General features: G+C 42.4%; 2 protein-coding genes and 1 long non-coding RNA gene across 4 annotated transcripts in view; 2 read left to right on the top strand and 1 right to left on the bottom strand.

The window, feature by feature from the left end:
• The first annotated feature begins 1,269 nt into the window (after nt 1–1,269).
• Nucleotides 1,270–2,863, top strand: LOC125723108 (uncharacterized). 2 transcript variants are annotated; one of them, XR_007386745.1, is made up of 3 exons: nt 1,270–1,740; nt 1,958–2,060; nt 2,551–2,863. It is a non-coding gene; the product is annotated as an uncharacterized LOC125723108 (long non-coding RNA). The 2 variants fall into 2 exon arrangements; XR_007386744.1 differs by having other exon boundaries at nt 1,270–1,795.
• A 6,152-nt stretch (nt 2,864–9,015) lies between these two features.
• LOC125723101 (zinc finger protein 862-like) lies at nt 9,016–12,106 on the bottom strand. The gene is made up of 5 exons (XM_048999539.1): nt 11,872–12,106; nt 11,433–11,619; nt 10,985–11,324; nt 10,702–10,821; nt 9,016–9,511 (listed from the first exon to the last, which is right to left on the bottom strand). The coding sequence occupies exons 1-5, from the start codon at nt 12,104–12,106 to the stop codon at nt 9,479–9,481; spliced, it is 915 nt and encodes a 304-aa protein (XP_048855496.1). The 3' UTR covers nt 9,016–9,478.
• Nucleotides 12,107–18,030: 5,924 nt separating this feature from the next.
• Nucleotides 18,031–25,115, top strand: part of LOC125723104 (uncharacterized) — a 36,824-nt gene continuing 29,739 nt past the window's right edge. The window contains exon 1 of the mRNA XM_048999545.1: nt 18,031–18,086. The gene's annotated coding sequence lies outside the window, so the exon portion shown is untranslated. The remainder of the gene's footprint in view (nt 18,087–25,115) is intronic.

Raw genomic sequence — 25,115 nt, 5'->3', positions numbered from 1 at the left:
CTAGCCTGCTAAATGTGCCCTTGAGAGGTAAAGTGGGCTATCCCACAAAAACAAGGTTTTGAGAAAATGAGCTCCAAAGTTGAATTTTTGTCTAAAAATCAGTGTGCCTATACCCTACAATTGATATATATCATAGGCAGCACAGAGATATAACTTAGATAATAACAACTTATCCAATTGAAAATATTCAATAAAAAGGGGGTAGGGGTCAAAAATGTGGGATAGCCCACTTTACCTCTCAAGGGCACAAATAGCCAAGATGCAACACCCCCTCACAGAGTAACACAGTTCATTGTTAGATGATTTGGCTGAAACTAATTTATATCACGAGTAGCCTACCACCCTCTATTATGATTCTCAGCTGAAACTAATTCATATCACGAGTAGCCTACAACCCTCTATTATGAGTCTCAGCTGAAACTAATTCATATCACGAGTAGCCTACCACCCTCTATTATGAGTCTCAGCTGAAACTAATTCATATCACGAGTAGCCTACCACCCTCTATTATGAGTCTCAGCTGAAACTAATTCATATCATGAGTAGCCTACCACCCTCTATTATGAGTCTCAGCTGAAACTAATTCATATCACGAGTAGCCTACCACCCTCTATTATGAGTCTCAGCTGAAACTAATTCATATCACGAGTAGCCTACAACCCTCTATTATGAGTCTCAGCTGAAACTAATTCATATCACAAGTAGCCTACCACCCTCTATTATGAGTCTCAGCTGAAACTAATTCATATCACGAGTAACCTACCACCATATATTATGAGTCTCAGCTGAAACTAATTCATATCACGAGTAGCCTATCACCCTCTATTATGAGTCTCAGCTGAAACTAATTCATATCACGAGTAGCCTACCACCCTCTATTATGAGTCTCAGCTGAAACTAATTCATATCACGAGTAGCCTACAACCCTCTATTATGAGTCTCAGCTGAAACTAATTCATATCACGAGCAGCCTACCACCCTCTATTATGAGTCTCAGCTGAAACTAATTCCACACATATAATAGAAAAATGCAGGCACAGCTTGTTAATGAATAAATATGCATTGTATTTTGTAAAAACAATGTATGTCGCAATGGATTTTTGTCCAAAAAGCTGTGTGGAAGTGTAAGCTTTTGCAATAAATAGCGTAGGGTCAGCATTTTTACCATTTATTGAAAATGAATCACAGCATGGGGTGGCATGGTGGTGCAGTGGTTAGCACTGTTGCCTCAAACTTCTGGGACCCGGGTTCGAGTGTCCGCCTGGGTTACATGTGTGTGGAGTTTGCATGTTCTCCCCATGTCGTCGTGGGGTTTCCTCCGGGTACTCCGGTTTCCCCCCACAGTCCGAAAACATGCTGAGGCTAATTAGACTTGCTAAATTGCCCGTAGGAATGCATGTGAGAGTGACTGGTGTGTGAGTGTGCCCTGCGATGGGCTGGCCCCCCATCCTGGGTTGTTCCCTGCCTCGTGCCCATTGCTTCCGGGATAGGCTCTGGACCCCCCGTGACCCAGTAGGATAAGCGGTTTGGAAAATGGATGGATGGATGGATAGTTTAATATGCTGTTGCAGTTAGATTTCACTTTTTCTAATCATGTAGATGGCAGAATTTTATGTGGTGGAATTTCCTGAGCAGGAAGAAGTAGCAGTGGTGAGCAAACACTGGATGAAGGGGGAGAAGAAGTGTCCGTGGCCAACATTTGTTTCGCCAGACAAAATAAGAAAAGCTGCAACCAATCAGGTAAAACCTGACATTTCCTGGCAGTGTTATGCAGGTGAAATTGCCTATTCAACAGGTAAGTTTGTGTGTCAGTGAATTAACCTTGACCATTTGTTAACACTAATTTGTTAGTATACAGCACCATTATATTGAGGCATATCACCCACTCAGCTCCAAAAAAGTTTTTATATTTCATTCACTGATTGTATTTGTTTTTCTCTGCAAATTTTGTACGTAGAAAGTTATGAGAAAGCCAAGAAAAATGCCAAGGTGATAGAAGAGGACTCTTCGTTTTTCAGTGATCCAAAATGACAGCTGCAAAGGGGAGATCGTTGTAGAAGGTACAGTCATTTTCCTGCACCATTTCATTGCAATGAATTAAGCGCAGATTTCAGGCTTAGAATTTCTGCATTATACAATCAAATTTTATACTCTCTGCAGTTTATTTAATTAGCATCTGTGTTTTCTGTGTATGTTGTCTAAAGATTGTAATTTTCTATTATGGCTGTGTGATATGTCCAAACTCATGTGACATTTTAGGTCATTTCATATCTCGTTGATACATATCAGGATATAGCACATTTTCTGTAGGTTCAAAGCATAGTTTATGTAAAATGATCACAAGGATAAACTTATGCCTTGTTAACTTTTATTTGTCTAGTGTATCATTCAAATGTATAAAATAGCTTAAATGTACTACCACTAACTGTGATTTGCAACACAATGTAATAAATGATAGAATATTTAATAAAACAGTTATCATTTTTCTGTCGTCACATAATATACACCTTCATTTTGGACAGCCCTATTTATGATTATATTATGCACTAGGGTGGCCCTTATAAATGGAAAAAAGGCTAAAGAATAACCAAGGACGTCGGACTGAATCGCAGACAGCAGACGAAGAAGGCTTCACAGAGACATTCTGTGATTTATTTGACATTGCTCACCAGATGCATTGTCATTAATTAATGCTGAAGAAGGCAAAGCCTTTCTGCTTGCACAACGTGAACAAGGCCGAAAGGGTGTCATGGCAGGCATGGATGCATCGTCGGTAAAGAAAAAAGCAGAACTGATCATTAACCGGATAAACGCTGTAAGTGGGAAGAAAAACAGAAAGTGGAACTAGATTTGTTGAACCAAAGTATTGCGCTCTCCTCAAGTCACTCTGAATCTTTTTGGCCAGTTTCTGCATTATAGAATCAAAATGTATATTCTCTGCAGTTTAATCCATTAGCATCTGTGGTTTGTGTGAATGTTGTCTAAAGATTGTAATTTTCTATTATGGCTGTGTGATATGTCCAAACTCATGTAACATTTCATTGGTAAATTCAATTCAATTCAATTCAATTCAATTTATTTTTATATAGCAGTTTTTACAACAAAGTTGCCCCAATGCGCTTTACAGGAGTGTGTTGCGGAACATCCTTAACAGAGATAACGACACAACACAGAAACAGTGAAAATGGAAAAATGAAAGAGAAAGTCAGATGACAGCGGAGGAGAGGAACCAAAAACTCCCAAGTGGGGAGAAAAAAAACCTCTGGGGGTCCAAGGTCAACTGGCAGCCCCACCCCCCTGGGTATGCTAACATTACTGGACGAGGGTAGAGAAGTAGCCAGATTGTTTGCTAAGAGCAAGGTGTAAACTGTGATCCGGTCCTAGTTAAAGTCCATCAGTGAGACAGTCCTCCACATAGGCCTGTCGGGTGGCAGGATGGAAGCTGCACCGACATCGTCATAGATCGCAGGTCACATCTGTGATGGCACCCTTCTGTAGACCCTGATGGCAGCTCAGAAGGTGCCCCCTCGGGCACCCTCCAGACGTGTGGGAAGGAAGGCAGAGAGTGCAGGTGTCAAAGAGTGCACTGATACATTAATGGACAAGCACGGTAGGTAGAAATGGCACGTACAGCAGCATCAGCAGCCATAATTACGGTGTTAAGTGCTAACTTGTGGGTAAGCTAAACTAAAGTAATAGGTCTTCAGTCGAGATTTAAAGACTGAGACCGATTCAGCATCCCGAACATAGGCTGGTAAGCCATTCCACAGTATAGGGGCCCTGTAGCAGAATGCTTTACCACCAACAGTCGCTTCAGTTTTATTAAATAAAAATGCAGAACTGATCATTAACCGGATAAACGCTGTAAGTGGGAAGAAAAACAGAAAGCAGAACTAGATTTGTTGAACCAAAGTATTGCGCTCTCCTCAAGTCACTATGAATCTTCTGATTCAACATAAAGAGTGTTTGGACGTGCGGCTGTAGAAAACAAAATAAGCTGAAAGAGAGGAAGGAACTTACTGACTGCTGATGTTGTAGAATCACTTGGCTGTACCAAAACAAGTTTTCGCAGTGCAGTGCACACACTCTCCCCTGCTGTTCATGCTTCTGGGCAGAAAGTCAACGATATCAATATCAACCACTCTTCCATTTAACATGCATGCAAAAGCATAATTTTCTCAGAGCAAGTGAACTGAAGGCAAACAGTGGACCACCTTCCAATCACTGTGTCTGGGTCTGGAGTTGATCGACTTCTTTGCATTGCCAAACAGCACTAGCACTGGTGAAGCAATGGCTAATGCAATGGTGGAAGAGGTTGAGTCATGGGGAATTAAGGATTGTATAAAAGCACTCAGTCTTGATACCACAGCGAGCAATACTGGGCGAAAAAATAGTGCCTGTGTGTCGTTTGAAGGCAAGATTAATTCAGACCTGCTGTATTTGGCTTACCGTCATCACATTCACTAACTAATGCTAGACGAAGTATTTGTAGGAGTTATGGGTCCAACAAGTGGTCCATTAATTGAACTGTTAAAACGTTGCAAGTCATTTTGGCCTAGTTCAGTTCACAATGACTACAAGGCAGGAATTGGCGACTCACAAGTAGCTGCAGCAGTGCCCGACTTCCGAGCAGAAGTCACACGTTTCTCAGTTGCAGACTGCATAACCCTGTCATGACTACAGAGAACGACCTGACCTAGCCATTGTGTTTCTGGGTGCTGTGCCTCCCCGTGTTCATATTACCAAACCTGGTGCATTGCATCAAGCTCGCTTCATGGCCAAGCTGATATATGCATACAAAATATTCTTGTTTCGATATTCTAACTTCAAGCTTACCAACCGTGAACAAAAAGGCTTGGCAGATCTCTGCATATTTGGCCTTCAGGTCTACCTGCAATTGCGGTTCTTGTTTTGGCTGCCAATCATTGCTCTAGCAAATGAGCTGCATCTGCTGAAAATACTGTTTTCACTTGAGTCACAAGCAGCAAGAAGTGCCCTAACAAAGCTCTGTGGCTGTCTCTGGTACTTTAGTGACGAGTTGATTACACTGTCATTCTTTAACAGAGATATTTATGTCATAGAGGAAAAAGTTTATGGTTTCAGCGCTTCAGAATCCAGCATCTGAAGATCCACCAAAATGAATAACAGTTAATTTCACCCAGATCAACGAAATTCAGTTACATCCATCCATACATTTTCCAAACTGCTTATCCTACTGGGTCGTGGGGGGTCTGGAGCCTACCCCGGAAGCAATGGGCATGAGGCAGGGAACAACCCAGGATGGGGGGCCAATCCATCGCAGGGCACACTCACACACCATTCACTCACACATGCACACCTACGGGCAGTTTAGCAAGTCCAATTAGCCTCAGCATGTTTTTGGACTGTGGGGGGAACCGGAGTACCCGGAGGAAACCCCACGATGACATGGGGAGCACATGCAAACTCCGCACACATGTGACCCAGGCGGAGACTCAACCCCGGGTCCCAGAGGTGTGAGGCAGCAGTGCTAACCACTGCACCACCATGCTGCCCCATGCAGTTACATGACTTTGTGAATTCAAAGAAGTTTTTTGACCTGTTGTCAGTTCCAGACTCATTTTGTTCAAAGTGCTCCTGATACTTGGATAACCAACGTCGACTATTTGAAGGCTGAGGAAACTGTATGGGTGCTGTGGGTGACAAATGACACTGCAGAGAGAGGCATGTCTATGATACAGGAGTACAGTGATTTACTGACAAATAGTGAAGAACAAACACAGTTTGTTTGCTGAGCATGGAAAGCTTTTCCCAGACAGTAACAAGATGTCTGTAATATTTTCTGCGTCTACGAGTAAACCATCAACCCTTGCATGAATGACAATTATGACATCGATTACTTTAGTTAACACTAGCTACCTCAGATTTCTGAATAGAAATGTAGCCTGACATAATAAATTGCACAATGTAGCAATGATGTTACGGAAGAGTTGTTTGTTAGTGACTTTCGAATTTATTAATGTCAATCATAGCCTATTAATCGGGTTTTCGGGAAAAAAATGAATATTTCAGAATGCTTCAGCACACCTTAAATGTCAACTGAACTCAATACATTTTTGCACATCTTTTTTTTTTGAGTTGATTGACAGGGTTGAAAAAATAATCACCCTATTATACACATTTTTTTTAATAGACCAAACAAGAGATTGGAGGAGCTGGGCCTTGGCTGCGGCAGCGTAGCTGTAAACATGTCCATCCCCACCCAAACCTCCTCCTCGTCCAGCATTCACCTCTACGCCCGAACACACTTCATCCTCTTCTGAACAACCTCCTTCTTCTCCTACTGCTGCATGTTCAGAGTCTCCTCAGCCAGCAGAAACTGAGCCACCAATGACTTCTGTGACAGCAGTATCACAGAACAGTCAACGTTATTCAACCTCAGAGCTCATTACAGGTACGGTTGCAAATGGTTTGTTACAAAGTAATCCCATCCCATAATGCACAAGAGGTGGCTATATTGTTATTGTACAATAACCCTAAAAACAACAACAACAATAATAATAATAATGATGCTAGCAAAAACAGTAGTGTTCTAAAGTAGTACGTGTTAGATGTCCAATTTTGTTACGTGACGTGTAGAATAGTTATGGTTTTGGCTATTAAGACTGAAAACGTTCATACATTTTAAAGGTTTACTATGTGCATGTCATAATACTTGCATACCATGCACTTATTTCAACCTCTGTGCACTAAATTTAAAAAGTCAGCCAACATGAATGATCAGGCCAGAATTAAATAATGTCTTCATCAATAGACAGTAGTGTATGTTAAATGTCTGAATACACATCGCAGTCCTATACTTTCACAGACCTAAGTTAAATTCTAAAGCCCCCCAGGCCACCGGTATGTGTGTGTTTGTGCACATGAGCGTGAACAAATATTTACTGAAAAAAAAGTGTGTTTATCAAAATATCTAAGTCTTTATTCTTTATTCTTCAAAGTTTTTTAAAAAAAATAAAAATAAATAAATAAAGACCAGCGGTTAAATCGGGCATATAGTCACTGTCTGGTCTCACTGCATAGTGGATGACTAAGTTAGGGTGCTTTTGGGTTTGGTCACACATCGCGATCACCAACCTAAAGTTAAACTCTAAAGCCCCCTGACCTCTGGGGTGTGTGTGTTTGTGCGCATGAGCGTGAACAAAAACTTGTTTATTGAAATAACTAAGGCTTTATTCTGCTAAAGTTTTTAAAAATGTGTTTTTGATGCTTGTCACTAAATGCTGCTTAATAGTTCCTACCCGGGGCTGCTCCCCCAGAGACAGTTGCTAGTCCATATAATGCTAGACCATAAATTTTCGCACCTAAAACATGACAGGGCTTTTGCCGTTAGAAAATAATGCATTTACTTAAAATAATACATTGACAAACACGACAAACGTTTTTTATCCCTTAAATTATTAAAACAACTACGGTATTAGTCTAACAAAGTTTTAAAAATGTTTTTGAAGTTTGTAGCTGTCAGAGTTTGGGCTGGTGAGCGAGCGAGCAGGAAGCGGGAAAAGACCAGGTGGGCAAGCAGGGAATTCGGGGCTTATTCGGAATTGGGACAGGGAAGATGGGGCAGACAGCGACAAACACAGAGCAGCTAACCTTAACTAACATCCATGACGGACAACCAGGCAGGGCAAGACGTGGACTCAAATAGACAAGACTGGGCGAAAATAGACAAGACTGGGCGAAAATAATCAGACACAGCTGAGTAAGATCGGGGAAGCAAACGTGGATAATCAGGGGGCGTGGCACACACGAGGATTGGATGACAGGGCATGACAGTAGCTAAATACCGCTCACTGTAGTTCCTAGCCGGGACCACGTACGGTGCCATCTCTGGAACGAACGGACTCCTTGCGATGTCTTGTTTTATGAAATCTGCTTGAAAACTTTGTCGGTTACCTTCCATATTGGAATGTTGAAGATATTTTTGATGAATGTTGCTAAATACCGCTCACTAGTTCCTACAGCTACTAAATCAAAAATAAACTGGGAGCATCTTATTTAAAATAAAACTAACCAACTACAACTAAATTGTTTTATTCCTTAGATCATATTGGTTTAAAATTTATACTAAATTGTCATACAACCGTTTAAGTTATTGGACTTTATCCCTCCGATTAAACAATTGTAGTTAGATACTTCATCCAACGCCCCAGGCCTGCAGCGGGGTGTCCGGGCCCATGCCAGAGCCCCAGAGCTGTGGTGTTAGAGATTGACCTTTATTTAAATTAGAAATATATTATGTTATAATATTTACAAATAAGACAGATTGATAGTGGTAATGTGCTTTCTGCCTGTTTGGGGGTGCTGGCTGTGTGCTTCTCACACCCAGGACCATCGGTTAAACGAGATGTTACAGTCACTCTGTAGACACCCCGCAACAATTTGTCAGCCGGCGGCCATTTTGTTTCATTGACGCTTCCTCCTCATGGGCTTATCGCTCGCGGCTCCAAAAGCTCTTGCGCCGACACCCTGTTCCCCAAGGCCACAGACATTAGCAGACCGACATGTCTAGACATGCAGGGCTCGAAATTCACTTTTTTACTAGGTAGCACTGGTGCTCCCAACTTCAAAAAGTTAGGAGCACCAGCAAAAATTTAGGAGCACCCACCAAAAATTAATGAGTAGCACAACTACAAATTGTATATTAACAGATTTCTTTAATTTGAAAACTACACCAATCAATACTAACAACAAACAGCTACAACAAATCACTGAAGCTTTACATATCCTGTGGCCAGGATTTGAAATTCGGTCTTCTGGCTCGCTGTCCCTCTGACATCCATCTTTTGACTGAGGCTGAGGCATCAAAGGCTTCCAAAGGAGGTCCCTCAACGCTGATTCGAATTAGATCTTCTACCGAGTTGGGGTGTAATGAAGATCTAATGTCTGACTTTATGCGCTTTTGGATAGAGAACCCCCTCTCACACTGCGCTGAGGATACAGGAAGGACTAACATGATCTTTACTAGATGAAGGATGTTCTGAAATAAAAATAATTTTAATTTCATTGTCAGGGTAGAAGTATTTAGCCTAAAATACATTGATAATCTAACTACTGTGACATTAATTTGCTTAGCCTACCTGTAAATCTGAGGAATAGGGTTCCTTGGTTAGAAGGACTTCCCATAACCTGTGATAGCTCTTGTCTTTAAAAGACATGAACACTAGGGTTTTCAAGGTCTGGAACTCCTCCATGGCAAGGGCACAGTCACAGCCGTTCCTTAATGAAATACAATCCAAGTGTCACTGGTTGGTTTTTTAATGTTAAAGCTTTTAACACAAACAATCAGAAGTCTGTATTTTGAATATTAACCTTTCCAGTACATGTTGAAAATGGTCCAACAGGAAAGTCACCTCCTCTATTCCATAATCAACCAACTCCTCTGCTGTCTCTGGCCAAACATCATGGTTGAACACGTGAAAACATTTGACTGCTTTGGTTACTGAAGTGTCCATTCCATGTTTCTCCTGACCTAAAAAAAAAAAAAGCAATAAAAAGACATTTCTGTAATAAAATGTGACTCTGGACCACAAAACCAGTCTTGTCGCTGGGGTACATTTGTAGCACCAGCCAAAAATACATTGTATGGGTCAAAATTATTGATTCTTGTTTTATGCCAAAAATCATTAGAATATTAAGATCATGTTCCATTAATATATATTGTAAAAGTCCTACTGTAAATATATCAAAACTTAATTTTTGATTAGTAATATGCACTGTTAAGAACTTTATTTGGACAACTTTAAAGGCAAGTCTTGATATATAATTTTATTTTTTTTCCGTCCTCAGATTCCAGATATCAAATAGCTGTATATCCAAATATTGTCCTGTCCTAACAAACCACACATCAACGGAAAGCTTATTTATGGTCCAGGGTCACATATTTTTAAATAATGTTTTAATGTTTTTTTTTTTTAATTATTAGTTTTATGATGAATAATTTAATTATTTTAATGTAGGTTACCAAAAGTATGTCATTTACATATTCTGTTACACATCCTGATTAATAACATACAAAGCAGGCTGCTAAATCGAAGATGAAGCTGTTTAACTATTGCAGCAACGGTGGTCTCTATCTGCTTCTGAAGTCTGGGAGCAGTCTGACTGATTGGTCCATCCTTAGCCATATTCTCTGCCTCTCCTTTCCTCAAAGGAACTCCCTTGACAAATTAAAATGAAGAGTATACATTGAAAACTAATGAAATGATTCTAAATTCTTAATTTCATATATAATTTCACTACACTACACTAAAAACATTACAGTTCATGTAATATCCTGTCTGCACAAGACACCTACCTACATGACACACATTAAAATGATCAGTAAGACTTTCCTGTATGACCATCAACTGAATGTTCAACTGAACGCTTGAAAAGCTTTTATAAAGGTTGTACCCGAAACATAAACTGAGGCTGCATTTCCTGCTCCTGCTCCCTAGCATCTCTCTGCCTTTTCATGGCTGCATGAAAGGAAGCCAGCTTTCCACCTGGACATGGCCTCACAGCCATTGCTTCAATGTTGAGGATCAGGTTCCTCAAGCTGCTGACTGCCTGTTAATGTGATTCCATCTAAACATAACTTTGTTGTAGTCTTAACATGGCAAAGAACTGAGATCTCAAATAATGGTATAATTGATTGTTTCATCACAAGGTAAAGCTTACCTGGGGGAGGATCACATCATTTCTTTGAAGTAACAAGCTGTATTTACTGATGGCAGAAAATAAATCTGCCAAGAAATGGCAGAAAGCCAGAAATGAGCCATCCTCCATTGTCTCCTTGATCTACAAAGAGGAAAACAATAAATTTATACCTTTACATGAGCAATATCTATACATGTAAGACATAGCACTGTGCAGATAATTATTTATACAGGTATGACAGAGCAGGTAAAGTTCCACACAGTTTCAAAGGCCATGATCATTCCCACCCATACTTTACACTGACATGCTTTGCTCTGCCAGCTATATCAGCATTTGTTGATGAAGCAGCCAGGTGGTCCATATGAGCATATACTGCTGTGTACTGCCCAGAATCTTCCAGGGTCCCCTCCTTCTTCTCTTGCTTCAGGAGCACATCCAATGCCCTGGACACATGTGGCAACCATCTTGTGCCCTTGACACCACCTGGATTGTTCACCGATACACCCAGTTCGACTCCAAGGCGTTTTAATTCCCTTCTGGATTTAGAGCTGAAGTGATAGGTCTTCCAAATTAAGTGGAGCAGGTTGTACACATTGCCTACCCAAGGTGAATCCTTCTGAGCAGAGAGTAGGGCAAGCTCCAATCTAAAATAATGGGCAAATAGAGTACAAATCTGAAAATTTAGTTTGCTATCAAGACAGAAAGCCTTAGTTTTTTGTCAACCTGTGAGTTAATGACCATTATCAGCTCACCTATGAGGCATGCAGTGAAATGGGATGATATGCTTTCCTGCCTCCTCTTGGAGTTTCACTGATACACCTCCCTTCTTCCCAAGATTCACAGCTGCTCCATCAGCTCCCATAGCCACTGTCTTCTGCATCCAGTTGTGGCACGAGTCCCCAAGACCAGCAAATGCTGACTTGGAGGCTGCATAGATTCCTAAAATATTTCCCACTAGTTAAATACATGTTTAAATGGGTCGAACATCATTAACACTTTAACAAACAAATCCATTTATAATATAAAAACCAACAAACACATTCAGTAAGACACTAAATACAATTTTTACAAGTGAAATTAATAGAGTAGACTAATATACTGCCATTATATATATATAACTATGCAACTATGCAATACCAAATAGGCTATTAATTAATTAATTAGAAAAAAGAAGAAGAAGAAACAACTTACCATCAGCATTAGCATGTTCCACCTCAACATGCCCGATGAGGATGGTCGTGGGTTGTCCGTCAAGCAGGATGCGGACATACACAATCACGCACTCCTTGACAGACAGGTCGGTGTCTCCATCGATCATGAATGAGATGTACTGGGCTGATGATACTTTAACGGCAGTGTTCTCACGGATGGTATCTGCTATTACGCCGATGATATTGGCGCATGACTTGTCATTTGCATATGTCATGTTAATTGCAATACCGTTCTTTTTCATTAGCTGCAACATGGGTTTAAATTTAGTGAATGCGAGCTCTTCTTTGGCGATAGTGTATGCGGTGTTAAATTTTACGTTCAGTTCTGCCAACTGCGCGGAACGGCTGGCAGTATCCTGACGATTAAAAGCCTTAACGATCGAACCTGATGATACTGAAGTTTTTGCCACACATTTGTCCCTGCATTTCTTGTGTTTGGCACTCTCACCGTGTTTGACCAAGCTCTCGCGCTTAAAGTGCGTAGATTCAGTGGCGAACGCTGTGTTACCTGCAAACTCCGTCCCACAGGTTTTACAGTGAATGCAGTGCATAGAGCCATTTTCATAGCGGAGCCACTCGAAGTCTTTCAACCATTCTCTCCGAAAACTGTACGCCTTCTTTTCGGCTGGTGAATCAACATTCACCACATGATCACTATCACCAGCGCCATTATTTGTAACTTTAGGTGGTTTGCAAAAGAAATCTGTCAGTGTTCTTTTCATTTTCCCGCTTCTTCACCTCTTTATATTTATATTTCCCCGCTGTAGTTCGCGCCGTCACCTGACTGAGTGATTGACAGCTATTATTAACCAATCTAAAATCTCAAATGGCAGAACGGTCACCGTATCAGCATTCAGCACACAGAACACACATATACTGTTAACATTTTTTAGAGAAGTTAAAACAGGTAGCACGACAACAATTACATGCACTCGCACCAATGCTCCCAAATATATTTTGAGGTCGCATAGATGAAATTTCGGGAGCATATGCGACCAAAATGGTCGCAATTTCGAGCCCTGACATGGAATATGCATAAATCCCCCTAAAAATAGGATGGCGGTGTTTTTACCGATATAAAATAGTGCATTTTGTTTAAAAAAATACCCCGTTAGCAATACACAACTACTGCTTTTACCATTCAAAACTGCCAGACCCTCTTTCCTCTCTAGCTAGAAAAGCTTGATGCATCCGGTGACCCCGTTAAAATTATTGTTAAAAATTGTATTATGCCTTAAAACATATTTAAAATATCGCATTAATAAATCCATGTAATGTATTTTATTCTTTTAAAGACTACTGATTCCAATTTGGTGCCATATGCTTTTATCTTGTAGGCCGTAGGATAGCTCCATTTCTACCAGCTATAGGCCATGGTACGTCTGGGATATTTTGCTTAAATTCTTTATTAATTGTCGTTGGCTATATGCTTTATAACACATTTTATACTTATTGTACATGTTTACTTATAGTATACACACTTTAAAGTTCAGAAAACGACTTGCCTCAGCTGTTTTCAGTAAAAGACAGTGGTGTGTGGGGATTGTGGCTCTACGCACAAGTGCGACATGGCGAGAGAGCGACAGTTATTGTAACAAGGATCTCCCGCGAAAAAGGGATACGTCCCCCTCCCGCTTATGACATCATAGACGGGGAGAGAATTAAGCTCCGCCCAATGTACCACCTAATATTTTTTAACCTTCCACTCATAAAATACTTTTTTAATGAAATCAGTTAATCATAAGTTGTTAGTACAGTTTGACTGAGTTAAAAAGTGACATAAAAAGTTAAGTGAAGTAAGACTACACAGAAAATGTGCCAGTGTTAAATTAACACTGTTTATATATTGGAGTGTTTATATGGGTCCACAGCATTCGGTGTTACCTTTAACACTTTACAGTGTGCCTTGAGTGTGTTGTTTTTACAGCAGTTATCTTTATTAACTCTAATAGTGTTAAATTTACACCATAGGGTGTTAAGTCAATGAGTCTCCACCTCCACATATCTGCCCCATTTTAATCCTCTGGGGTCTAAGGGTAGGGGACACACTTTCACTGACTGGAGCATTTAACACTTTACAGAGTACAATGAGTGTTGTTGTATAGTTTTAAATTTATTAGCTATTTTAGTGTTCAGTTGACACCATAGATCAAGTGAGTTAAATGATGAAAAACCCAAAAATGGGGTGCAGGGCTCATACTGCACATAATGCAGTATACCATCTAATGTGCCCACATCATTCCCATATGTGGCATTGGGGGACTGCTTGCTTCAGGTTCATATAGTTTTTTATTATTGTCTTCCTACATTTATCCATACATTCCATTTTCATCCATCCATCCATATAATAGAATAAAACTGGATGCCGTGATACTTGTATTGTTATGTACCGTGTGCGGGATGAGTGAGCGGGAAGCGAGGAAATCAGGAACGGGCTCACGGAAATCAAAAATACGGGCTTTATTGCAAGATGAACACCACACAGTAGGACAATGTTAATGACCGGACTGGGGAAACTAACTGGAACGCGGACTAAATACATTGGACTAAGGACGGCAACAGGAAACAGCGGGTGGGCACGGGGAGTCCACACGGGGTTAATGAGGGGGCGTGGCACACGGGAGGAGCGGACGATCGGGGCATGACATGTATGTATTTTTATTCAAAGATCAACAGCATGTAATACACAGATGTTTTCTGTACCAGACAAACAAAATAGCTACAATTAACAGTGCATGTATATGACATGATAATAAATATATATGATCTTGCTTAATTTATTAAAATGATTTCTTGACACACCTCTGTGGAGAGCGATATCTGCAGGGGACTAAGGACATATAGGGAGGCTCTGTGCACACCAAAGTTAATCTATTCACGCAGGCTGCGGTGACAGTCGCTAGGCAAATGATATAGGGGTGACGCAATAACTAGGAACGTACAGAACAACATGTTGCACCAGATAAGACGAAATTGCCTGAAAGTGGAAAAGTATGGACAGGGGCGGGGGCTGCTTGTAGAATGGCCCCGGGTGATCTCTTCTCATCCACGGACCCGGTGGAGACGGCGAACTCCAACAATCTGGGGGCTCGGGGTCGAGATAGAGGTCGGCATTCGGCAAATACCAGACGAGACCTGAATGGGCACGGAAGGCTGCAGGCGCCTCTAACAAAAGGTAAGCAGAGCCTGTTATATCAAAATCTGCATATATGGCTATACTAAATAAAGTAGTCCGAAGTGTCCATCACGGCCGTCAGTACATTGAGGCGGCGAATGAGGGTAGGTAAAAGAATATTAAGGCTGGGTTGGAGTCCCACTGTGGTGTCCTTGGTGTGGCAGCCCCACTATTCGCTGACGAGCAAATAGAAGCACTGGGTTAGAGTCCCAGTGAGCTGGGTTAGAGTCCCGGGGAATTCAGGACCCCCGAATTCTACAGGTTACCGGGTGGGAGTCCCGGTAAAGGTTGGGTCAGAGGCCCAGGGTCAGGGACCCCGGATTCTGAGGTAATTATTTTGGGTCAGAGGCCCAGGGTCAGGGACCCTGGATTCTGAGGTTTTATTTTGGGTCAGAGGCCCAGGGTCAGGGACCCCGGATTCTGAGGTTATTATTTTGGGTTAGAGGACCAGGGGTCAGGGACCCCGGATTCTGAGGTAATTATTTTGGGTTAAAGACCCAGGGGTCAGGGACCCCGGATTCTGAGGTAATTATTTTGGGTTAAAGGCCCAGGGGTCAGGGACCACGGATTCTGAAGTTTACTATTTTGGGTCAGAGGCCCAGGGGTCAGGGACCCCGGATTCTGAGATAAAGGTTGGGTCAGAGGCCCAGGGTCAGGGACCCCGGATTCTGAGGTAAAGGTTGAGTCAGAGGCCCAGGGGTCAGGGACCCCGGATTTTGAGGTAATTATTTTGGGTTAGAGGCCCAGGGGTCAGGGACCCCGGATTCTGAGATAAAGGTTGAGTCAGAGGCCCAGGGGTCAGGGACCCCGGATTCTGAGGTAATTATTTTGGGTTAAAGGCCCAGGGGTCAGGGACCACGGATTCTGAAGTTTACTATTTTGGGTCAGAGGCCCAGGGGTCACGGACCCCGGATTCTGAGATAAAGGTTGGGTCAGCGGCCCAGGGTCAGGGACCCCGGATTCTGAGGTAAAGGTTGAGTCAGAGGCCGAGGGGTCAGGGACCCCGGATTCTGAGGTAATTATTTTGGGTTAGAGGCCCAGGGGTCAGGGACCCTGGATTCTGAGGTAATTATTTTGGGTTAGAGGCCCAGGGGTCAGGGACCCTGGATTCTGAGGTAATTATTTTGGGTTAGAGGCCCAGGGGTCAGGGACCCTGGATTCTGAGGTAATTATTTTGGGTTAGAGGCCCGGGGACCGAGGGCGAAATTGGCCCTGTTTAGGCAGGGAACAGATCATTTACATCGTGAGGGTCAGAGCAGAGGAGAGGGCCAGCCGGAACCCGAGAAGGGGGAACCGAGAGAGGGAGACAGGCCCTCTGCCTATACGTGTAAAAAGGTCGCCCCTTCTGCCCCGCCTGCCCATATGTGCCCTATGATCACAGTTACGTCCGGGGCGATAAATGTACAAGGGGGGCATCCGGCTGGGGGGGAGACCTCGACTCCCTCAGACGCCGGATTAGGTGGGAGATCGGAGGCGGACTCGAACGTAGATACAGAGTGTAGGGAACCCAAGGAGAGACAGGCAAGCAGGGAGGAGAAAAGGAAAAAGCAAAAAGCGGCGGGGGCGGAAGGCAGACAGGACCAGGTGGCGTTTGCAGCTCGAGTAAGGAGGGAGCAGTTAGAGGAACAAGGGGGAGTAGATTCGCCTGGTCAGCGGGCAGGGACCAACACAGGGAAACTAGAGGAGGGTAAAAAGGTGGAAATGTGGGGTCACGTTTCGGGGGTATGGAAGGACGACCCAGAGGACAGGGCTCGTAGGGCCCTCGCAGACCAGATAGAGGAGCGGATGGCCGAAATAGAGGCGGCACTACAACGGGAAACCTCACTCTTAGAGGAAAGGGTGAGGGCTCAGGGCTTTGCCCTCGATGAAGAGGGAGAGAGCGAGGGGGAGTGTCATTGCAAGGTCTCAAGGCCCCCAAAGCATCAACTACCTCTGCTAAGAGGGACGGGCCAGACGCAGGATAAATATAGACCTTTCTCGATAGGAGACGTGCAGGCACTGGCTGATAAAATGCTGCCCCCAGCAGAAGGAGGAGGACAGTGGATGGATAAGCTAGACAAGCTCACTCAGGGGACCATGTTGGCACTGGGAGATTTCCGGGCAGTGGCAGCCAGATGTCTGACTAAACACTCATTGCTGGAGGTGGAAGAGAGGGCAGGGACACTGACGCATCCTGATGATGTTACCTTTACAGCCGTAGTACTGCGCATTGGGAACGCCATGAGAGAAATGTTTCCTCCTCCAACTGGAGCAGGTGTCCCAAAGCTGGCGTGGGATAAAACCCTGCACCCTAGGGAATACCTGGATAAGTGTAAGGAGGATTGGACGGCGAACCGGGTGTCACCCCAGACAGGAGGGGGTGCAGCGAGAATGGAGGGGGTTCCAGAGGGGGTGTGGGCTGCGATCCTCGACAACCCAGACTTACCGGGTGCGGACTCCCACGTGTGGGATAGGCAAGTGATACACCACCTACAGAGGGCCAAGGACGAGGCAGGGAAGGAGGAGAGTGACCTTAAAGAGCTCCAAACCCATTTGCTGAAGTTGCAGGTGGGGGAGGCTAGACAGAGGGCCAACGAGAATAAAAAGAGGGGGGCTGGGAAGCAGATGGACGATCTGTTTTAATATGAAACTAATATATATATTAGTTTTATATTAAAATGTATAACAGTCCTATATAACAAAAATCAGTGGAATAATGTGTACATTAACTATGGTTACATAACGTAAACCGGTTTATTTTAAAATGTCAACTACAAAAAGAAGATTCCATTTGACATTTTTTTCACTTTTAAGCAATTTATACGACATGTAAGTGCTTTTCTGTTTACATTAGGCTGTTGTACAGCATTTTAAGTCAATAATTGTACGGCAAGCCGGAAATGAGAATTGCTGCAATATTCAATATTCATGAACTGTGGTGTGGCCACCAATATCTGTGACTATATAAAACGCTGTGAGCTCATACTTTCATTTTTACAATTGTCTGTAGAACTGAAGCTTTCGAAGGTCATTTGGAAAAGGTGAGTTTGTTTAATGAAAAAGGCAAATATACCATACAAACCGTAGGCTAGTAATCCTAATAACTCGTTCATTTTGTCCGTCTGTGGAAATATTTTAATATATTTTTAACTGTTAGTTACTCTTGTTCTCGAATCATGTTATTCCCAGGAGACTCATGCAGATGTACAGAAGATGTCAATTTCTGTATTAATATATAAGAACTTATTCTAGTAATTATATAACTGGTAAATCACAAATGTATTCATATTTTACCGTTTATCACTGTTGTCTGTGTGACTAAAATGCTTTTGAACTTCTTTCACTTTCACAATCGTCTATAAGAACTGAAAAAAGTGATTTTGTCTGACAAATACAGTGCTTTCCCTAGGTTTACAGCTTGGGGGGGGGTTCATGTGTGTTTTTTAATGACAGCAGTCAATATAACAACTGAACTAAACATCAGAACATTTCTTTTTATGACAGTTACCCACAAAGCGTGCAGCTTTTGTCACTGCAGTGCATCTTTCTGGGCTTCTGGAAGAACATTTCTAGAGCCTCTTGATATGCAAAGTCAGAGACGTCTGGCTATACTTTGTCTTCAGGACTTAACAAACACGTACGTGCCAAACAGTAGTGATGGACAAAATGACGCTTTCGGACCATTTTGCTATTTTTTTCTGTCAACACTAGATGGAGCTCTCTATTCAAAAAGGGGCTCAAAGTATCCTGAAAATGAAACAAAAGCGCCGCGTCTACCAAATAGCATTTCGCATTTCACAAGTCTGAGATAGAAGATGAGCAGGTCATTTTAGCCATCGGAAAGCTGCAGCCTCCCTTCCTCCTATCCTTTCTTAATTCTCTGTGGATTATTACCAGAGTTGGATAATTCAGGTCCAGAGAGTGTGCTCATCTGTGTGTGACAATGCATAGGCCTGTTCTATAGGAAAGGTAACCTTAAATGACTTCTGTTGTGATCTGGCACTGTATAGAAAATAAAATAAAATTAACTTGACCTTCAAGGGGGGCGGGAGGCGCCGTTGGGGGGACAAGGCACCCCCTAATATAATGGTAGGGGAAACACTGAAATATCTATAGAATATATCTCAGTAGCGTGCAAAAAAACTCCATAAATAGTTAATTTACTGGGTTTGTGAAAAGTCCTAGTCAACAATGTGTATTGAAACACCTTTGGCTAGAATGAACAGTAACCGACCTTCTCAGGGGATCTTCCTAGGGAACTCATAAATGTGAAGAAAGATTTCAGCAGCCATATCAATATAATAACTTAGGCTCAATTCTAGAAATTCTTTAACTATTAAATATCCACTGTACTTATTGTTAGGTTTGGGGATTGGACGGGCGAGCAGGAAGCGGGGAAAGACCAGGCAGGCAGGCAGGATCTTCGGGAAAACGTGGGTTTATTTGGGAACGGGAGAGCCAGGGCAGACGGTGACAAACTGACATCAACTAACATCAACTGACATCAACTAACATCAACTAACATTAATGACAAGTCTGGGGAAGATGGACTCAGACGCAGATTAAATACACAAGACAAGCCGAAAATAACAGGAAACAGCTGGGCATGATCGGGGAAGCACACGTGGATGATCAGGGGGCGTGGCACACATGAGGATCGGACGAGCTGGGCGTGACACTTATATTGTTCCTTTGTAAAAAAGAAAGAAAAAAGAGTTCATTTTAATATACCAGATACAAAAACAGGAGAATCCACTTGTCAAGTGTTTTACTTTAAGGCAGTTTATAAGATAATGTGTATATGCCTTCATGTTCATAGCACAGCGTTTTAAGTCAACGACTGTATGACAACTCTAAAATGAGATTTGTTGCAATATTTGCTGTGGTGTGGCCACAGTAATCTGTTTGATTAAAAAATTCTGATGTAAAAAAACCTATCAACTCCTAAATTCACTTTCACAATTGTCTGTAAAGAGGCAGCTTTTGTGGGCCATTTGGAAAAAGTGAGTTTGTTCACAAAGATATACAGACACGGAGTGGGACTAATTTTCAGCCCAGAATTTTTATGCCAAAGACCAGGGCCCACTTTCTTGATATCGGTGACTCTTAGCATCTTACAAAGACTCTAAAGAGCGCAAGGATGAAATCTAATGAAGATTGTAGTCATGTATCAGACAAAGTAATGTTACCATATAGACCAGTCAATTTTTAATTAAGTGATGTTTGGTTATGAAACTGTACCCTTAATGATTTCAGTCTTATTTTAAATGAGCAATATGAGTCAATAACAGTGATAAGAGACAGCTAAGAGAGACTCAGACCATCTTCACGGAAGATATACTTAATTAAAAATGTTTCGGGAAACACAGTGGAGCTGTAAGAGAATTAAGGTAGAACTTACTGAACGACGTGGCATTAAGGGACTAAAATACTAAGGGGTAACGAGACTAACACTGGACAGATGAGGCTAATTAACAGACTGAGAAAACAAATGAAAACTAATTAACTCAAAGGAACTAAAACAGGGAAACTAAAAACTAAGCAAGGAACAGGGAAACAGAATCTAACACTGGGGAATTAGGCAGGTAGGAACACAAGCAGGGGCACAAGGAACGAAAGCAAAACCAACTACAAAATCACCAGACACAGGAACTAGAAAAACTCACACAAATGAAACACTAGGGAGTGAAATACAAACACAGAGGAAGCAGGATTTGAACACATGACAAAGGGATTTGCAAGTAGTTACATGCTCAACATGTTGAGCCATGCGGCTGACAGAAAACAAGGGAGACAAAGACTGACAGGAGGGACAGGATGGCCAGCGATGCCTGCTGGCCAAACGGGGAAGGGACACAAAAGACTGAGACAACAGGGGCTGAATCTGACAGTTAAGAAGGTTTCAGGAAACTGGGCCCATCCAATTTTGTCTTTGTTCTGGGGGAACTTTCATAAATGATGCTACAGTATTCTGATATTTCAAGAAGAAAAAAAATAATAAATAGCATATGGAAATAAATAATCGCATACTGAACTGGGGTGGCTTTCCCAAAAGTTTTGTTATGCTAAATAGTTTATCTATTACTTAAGATTGATTACACTGCACAACAATTTTTTTTTAAGTTTTTCTTCCTGAAAAGTTTTTGCTGATTGTAACAGGTACCTGGAGGGCATGCACAAATATAGTTTTGGTTTTGTTGTTTCACATAGGAAATAGACAGTTAACTGTTTACTGGCAATAATGTATTTAATCGCATTTATGTTTCACATATGCTATTGTGTTTACCGTAGTTAGAAATGTATTGCTCTTGATTTTCATTTGTATTCAATGTCAGGTGCATCACACTGCAGTGTTAAATAGTAGTCAGCAGAAATATTTGTATCTGGTGACAGCATTCCTGCAGTCCCGAACCCAACAATTCGGCTTTGCTTTTGACAGATCCAAATCTCTGACCAGGTCATTTAATTCCGACTGTGTTATGAGATGTGGATCGCCTGATGAGTACGGTTCAAAATCCGGATCATTGTCCCTGCCAGTTCCTGCATTGCAGTTTCTTCATCTGGCTTATCTAAGGTCCATTCCTCTGGTGGTTTCGGAATTGGAAGACTGTGGTCATGTGGCACAGGTCTCATTGCTGAAGGTAGATTAGGGTATTCAATTGGCTTCATGTTTTTGGCAGAGAAACCAGACACATTGGTCAAACAGAAGTAACAGTCTGTTACCTGGTCTTTCTGTTCTCGCCATATCATCGGGACAGCAAACTACATTGTCTTTCGAGTGCCTCTGAGCCAGGCTCTCAGACAGACAACACATGTCACACAACAAATGTGAGGCGGTCATTCCTTGTCTTGATCACCGATTTTACAGCCGAAGCACAGATTATATGCTTTATTCACAAGAGCAGTGTTACGTGCCGTAAGGTTTGGGGGGGGGGATTGTCCTGATTGTTGTTCGGCTGCCTTCGTCTCCGCCTCCCGGACCTGGCCACGCCCCGAGCCTCGACGCTACTTCCGCGTTTGTGAGTTGAAAAGAAAGGCGCGGGAGAGTAGCGGGAGCTCTGCTCATAGTTGGTTTTTGCGGTATTGGTTTGCTTGTGTTCTTTTGATTGATCGTGTATGACAGTTTTTGGTTTTCCGGTTTTCGTCTCTTGCCTTATCCCTCTGTACCTTTGCCTTTGGTTTTGACTGCTTTCTGGTTTATGATCTATTGCCTTCCTCCTGACTCCTCTCTTGCTTCGCCCCTCGGATACTGTGTTTCGGCTTTGGTGTTCTGTATGTCCGTTTCTGTTAAGTGCGTAGGGAGTGACGGCTGTTTTGGTTTGCGTACGTGTTGCTTATTCTGTGTTTTGGTTAGGGAGTTAGGATTAGTCTGTGTCATTTTCTTTTCGTTTAGAGTTAGCTTAGTTTGGGACGTATTCGTTAGTGGTGTTTTGTTTATTGTTTTGCCGGTGTCACTCCCGAAGTCTGTTGCCCTATTGTGTGTGAAGGTCTTTGTGAATAAACATAAAAAAATACAAAAAAAGATCCCTTTGTGTCCCGTGTTCCCTTTTCCCATACCCTGGTTGTCTCGTTTTCCCCTCTCCTTTCCCTTTACCTTTCTGGCGGTCCTCAACCCTAGACTGAGGATCGTAACAGCAGTCATTGAGCATCTTTGAGGAGCAAGCGTATATTCACCACAAATGTAGCAGTGGACGAGAGGGTAGCCTCCCTTTGCCTTTGGGTGGGGGGACGGGTCCTGACTGTTGCTTTTGCTTATGCGCCAAATGACAGCTCAGAATACCAACCCTTTTTGGAGTCCTTGGAAGGGGTGTTGGAGAAAGCTCCTACTGGGGACTCTCTTGTTCTGCTGAGGGACTTCAATGCTCACGTGGTCAATGACAGTGAGAACTGGAGGGGCGTGATTGGGAGGAATGGCCCCCCCAATCTAATCCCGAGCGGTGCTTTGTTATTGGACTTCTGTGCTCGTCACGGATTGTCCATAATGAACACCATGTTCAAGCATAAGGGTGTCCATATATGCACTTGGCACCAGGACACCCTAGGCTGCAGTTCGATAATGAGCATGACCTCAGGATTAGGTCTCTGCTTTTTGCAGATGATGTGGTTCTGTTGCCTTCATCGAAACGTGACATTCGGCTCTCACTGGCAACACCCTGAGTATGGCAGCATTCAGAATGACCAGACCAACAGCAGGTATCCGCACGTGCAGAGATCTGGCCACTTCCTGGTCTACATACTTCAGAGTGCCACCACCGAAATGTGGACTTTACGAAGCTTCCCCGACAGTAGAGAAAGATGGACATCTTGCCAGAGAGACAACCCAGATAGCGAAATGATTCGGTGCCAGATCCAGCAGGAGGATCTGGAACAGATCCGCATAAGTGGTCTGGATCGGAGTCCACTTGCTCAGCAGGACGGATCCAAAACAGTTAAAGATCACTGGATCCAGGCCAGACTCTACCCATATTTGCCAGTATCATAGTTCACGCAGCCTTACAAATAACATGTTAAATATAAGGAAATTTAATAATTACCTTCTGGTCTTACGTAATGTTTGTTGTATGTATTAAATAAAACTTACATTAATCAAATCAAGCCTAATTTTTAAGGTCGTGGAATCTTACATTATATAAATATATTAATTAATAATTATTTGTGATTTCTAATTAATATTTATTCCATTCTCTCCACCTATCTACCTACCTACACTAAAAATATATTGTTGGATGTAAGTACACAAAGTTAAATTATCTAAGAACGGATGTACATTTTGAGTTCACAGTTCAATTTTATGTTATATAAACTGAACAAATTTTAGAAGACTGGGATTAATTATTTTAAATGAATTCAATAGCACTCATGTTCAGTCTACTTAAATCTAATTTGTATGTGGGGTTGCAATTTATCTATGAATTTTAGTTATCTAGTACTGAATCATTTTGCTATCTGAGAAGACGTTCTACATACCTACCCGGGTGGGCCGCCTCAAATTGGGACCCAAGTACTGCCATGCAGCAGGTGACGCCCCAGCAGCACACCAGCCCCAATCCCCAACAGGCCTGACACTATTAGCTCTCCGAAGGTTTCGACTCGCCCGGGGATGAGGCTCGCGAGGGCTTTGCTCCCCCATCCACTTTATGATACATGCAGTCTACCTGTGGGCGGCTGCAGCAGAGCTACTCCTGTAGAGAACAGAAGGGTGTCGTGTCTGTTTAGACTGAGCTGCTGTGAAGTGTTTTATAATGACTGGAGTGTCAGTCCCACCACTAACCTCCGAAAATTTTTCCCTGCAAGTTGAAGATCCACTCGCAGGTCTGGATGCAGTTTAACGTCAAACCCAGGACAGTAGCTACTGTACTATAATACACACCCAGTACTCTACAGCAAATAATAATGTAAATATAAAATCATAACAGTTTATAATAAAAAGTGATACATCCATTAACATCCTGCTACATCCTCATTTAGTCGTCTTTCGATTGGTGTATATAATTTACTATGAACCTTGGACGTAAATGCAATCAGTCGCTACTCGATCAGACATAAGGCGACAGATACCTGTCTTTTTTAATACATTTATATTTATGAAGTAGTATTATGACTTGTTCACGTTTAATCTTTTTGTGAAAAGTTCAGCTGAATGATGGTGTATGAGGCCTGTGAGTTTAGAAATGTAAGTTTACGATTTTCTCAAACCATTGGGGTTGGTAGTAATATATTGTAAGTAGCCCAAAGAAAGAACATGTTGCTGTAAATAAAATAAAAAAATATCATTCAACTAATATGTGCCAGAAAGCTTGGCAAAATTCACCTGAAGAAGTAACAGAAGCAGACTGGTCCTCACCATACCGGCCAGGGGTGCCTTGGGGGGGGGGTGGATTTCCAAGTTCCCCTGACTGACAGGGGCCCTGAAAATCTTCAAACATAATTGGATTGGTCTGTGTTGAGCAGCTGAAATTATATGCTTTCTCTAGCAGCACCCCTGGTACTACCACTTCTTGAAAATTTGTACATTGGTAGAACTGGGGGGCGGCATGGTGGTGCAGTGGTTAGCTGTTGCCTCACACCTC

Source organism: Brienomyrus brachyistius, unplaced genomic scaffold, assembly GCF_023856365.1.
Source record: "Brienomyrus brachyistius isolate T26 unplaced genomic scaffold, BBRACH_0.4 scaffold45, whole genome shotgun sequence".
NCBI classification, from domain to species: domain Eukaryota; kingdom Metazoa; phylum Chordata; class Actinopteri; order Osteoglossiformes; family Mormyridae; genus Brienomyrus; species Brienomyrus brachyistius.
This window is presented reverse-complemented; position numbering and strand designations above follow the sequence as displayed.

Bases quoted from the DNA above. Each gene is read 5' to 3' on its own strand.
- LOC125723101 (XM_048999539.1), bottom strand. From the start codon at position 12,106: ATGACATATGCAAATGACAAGTCATGCGCCAATATCATCGGCGTAATA. The intron at 11,325-11,432 runs GTGAGCTGATAA...CCATTATTTTAG, and splicing joins TTTCACTGCATGCCTCATAG to ATTGGAGCTTGCCCTACTCT. The intron at 10,822-10,984 runs GTCAGTGTAAAG...TCCTCTTTGTAG, and splicing joins TAGCTGGCAGAGCAAAGCAT to ATCAAGGAGACAATGGAGGA.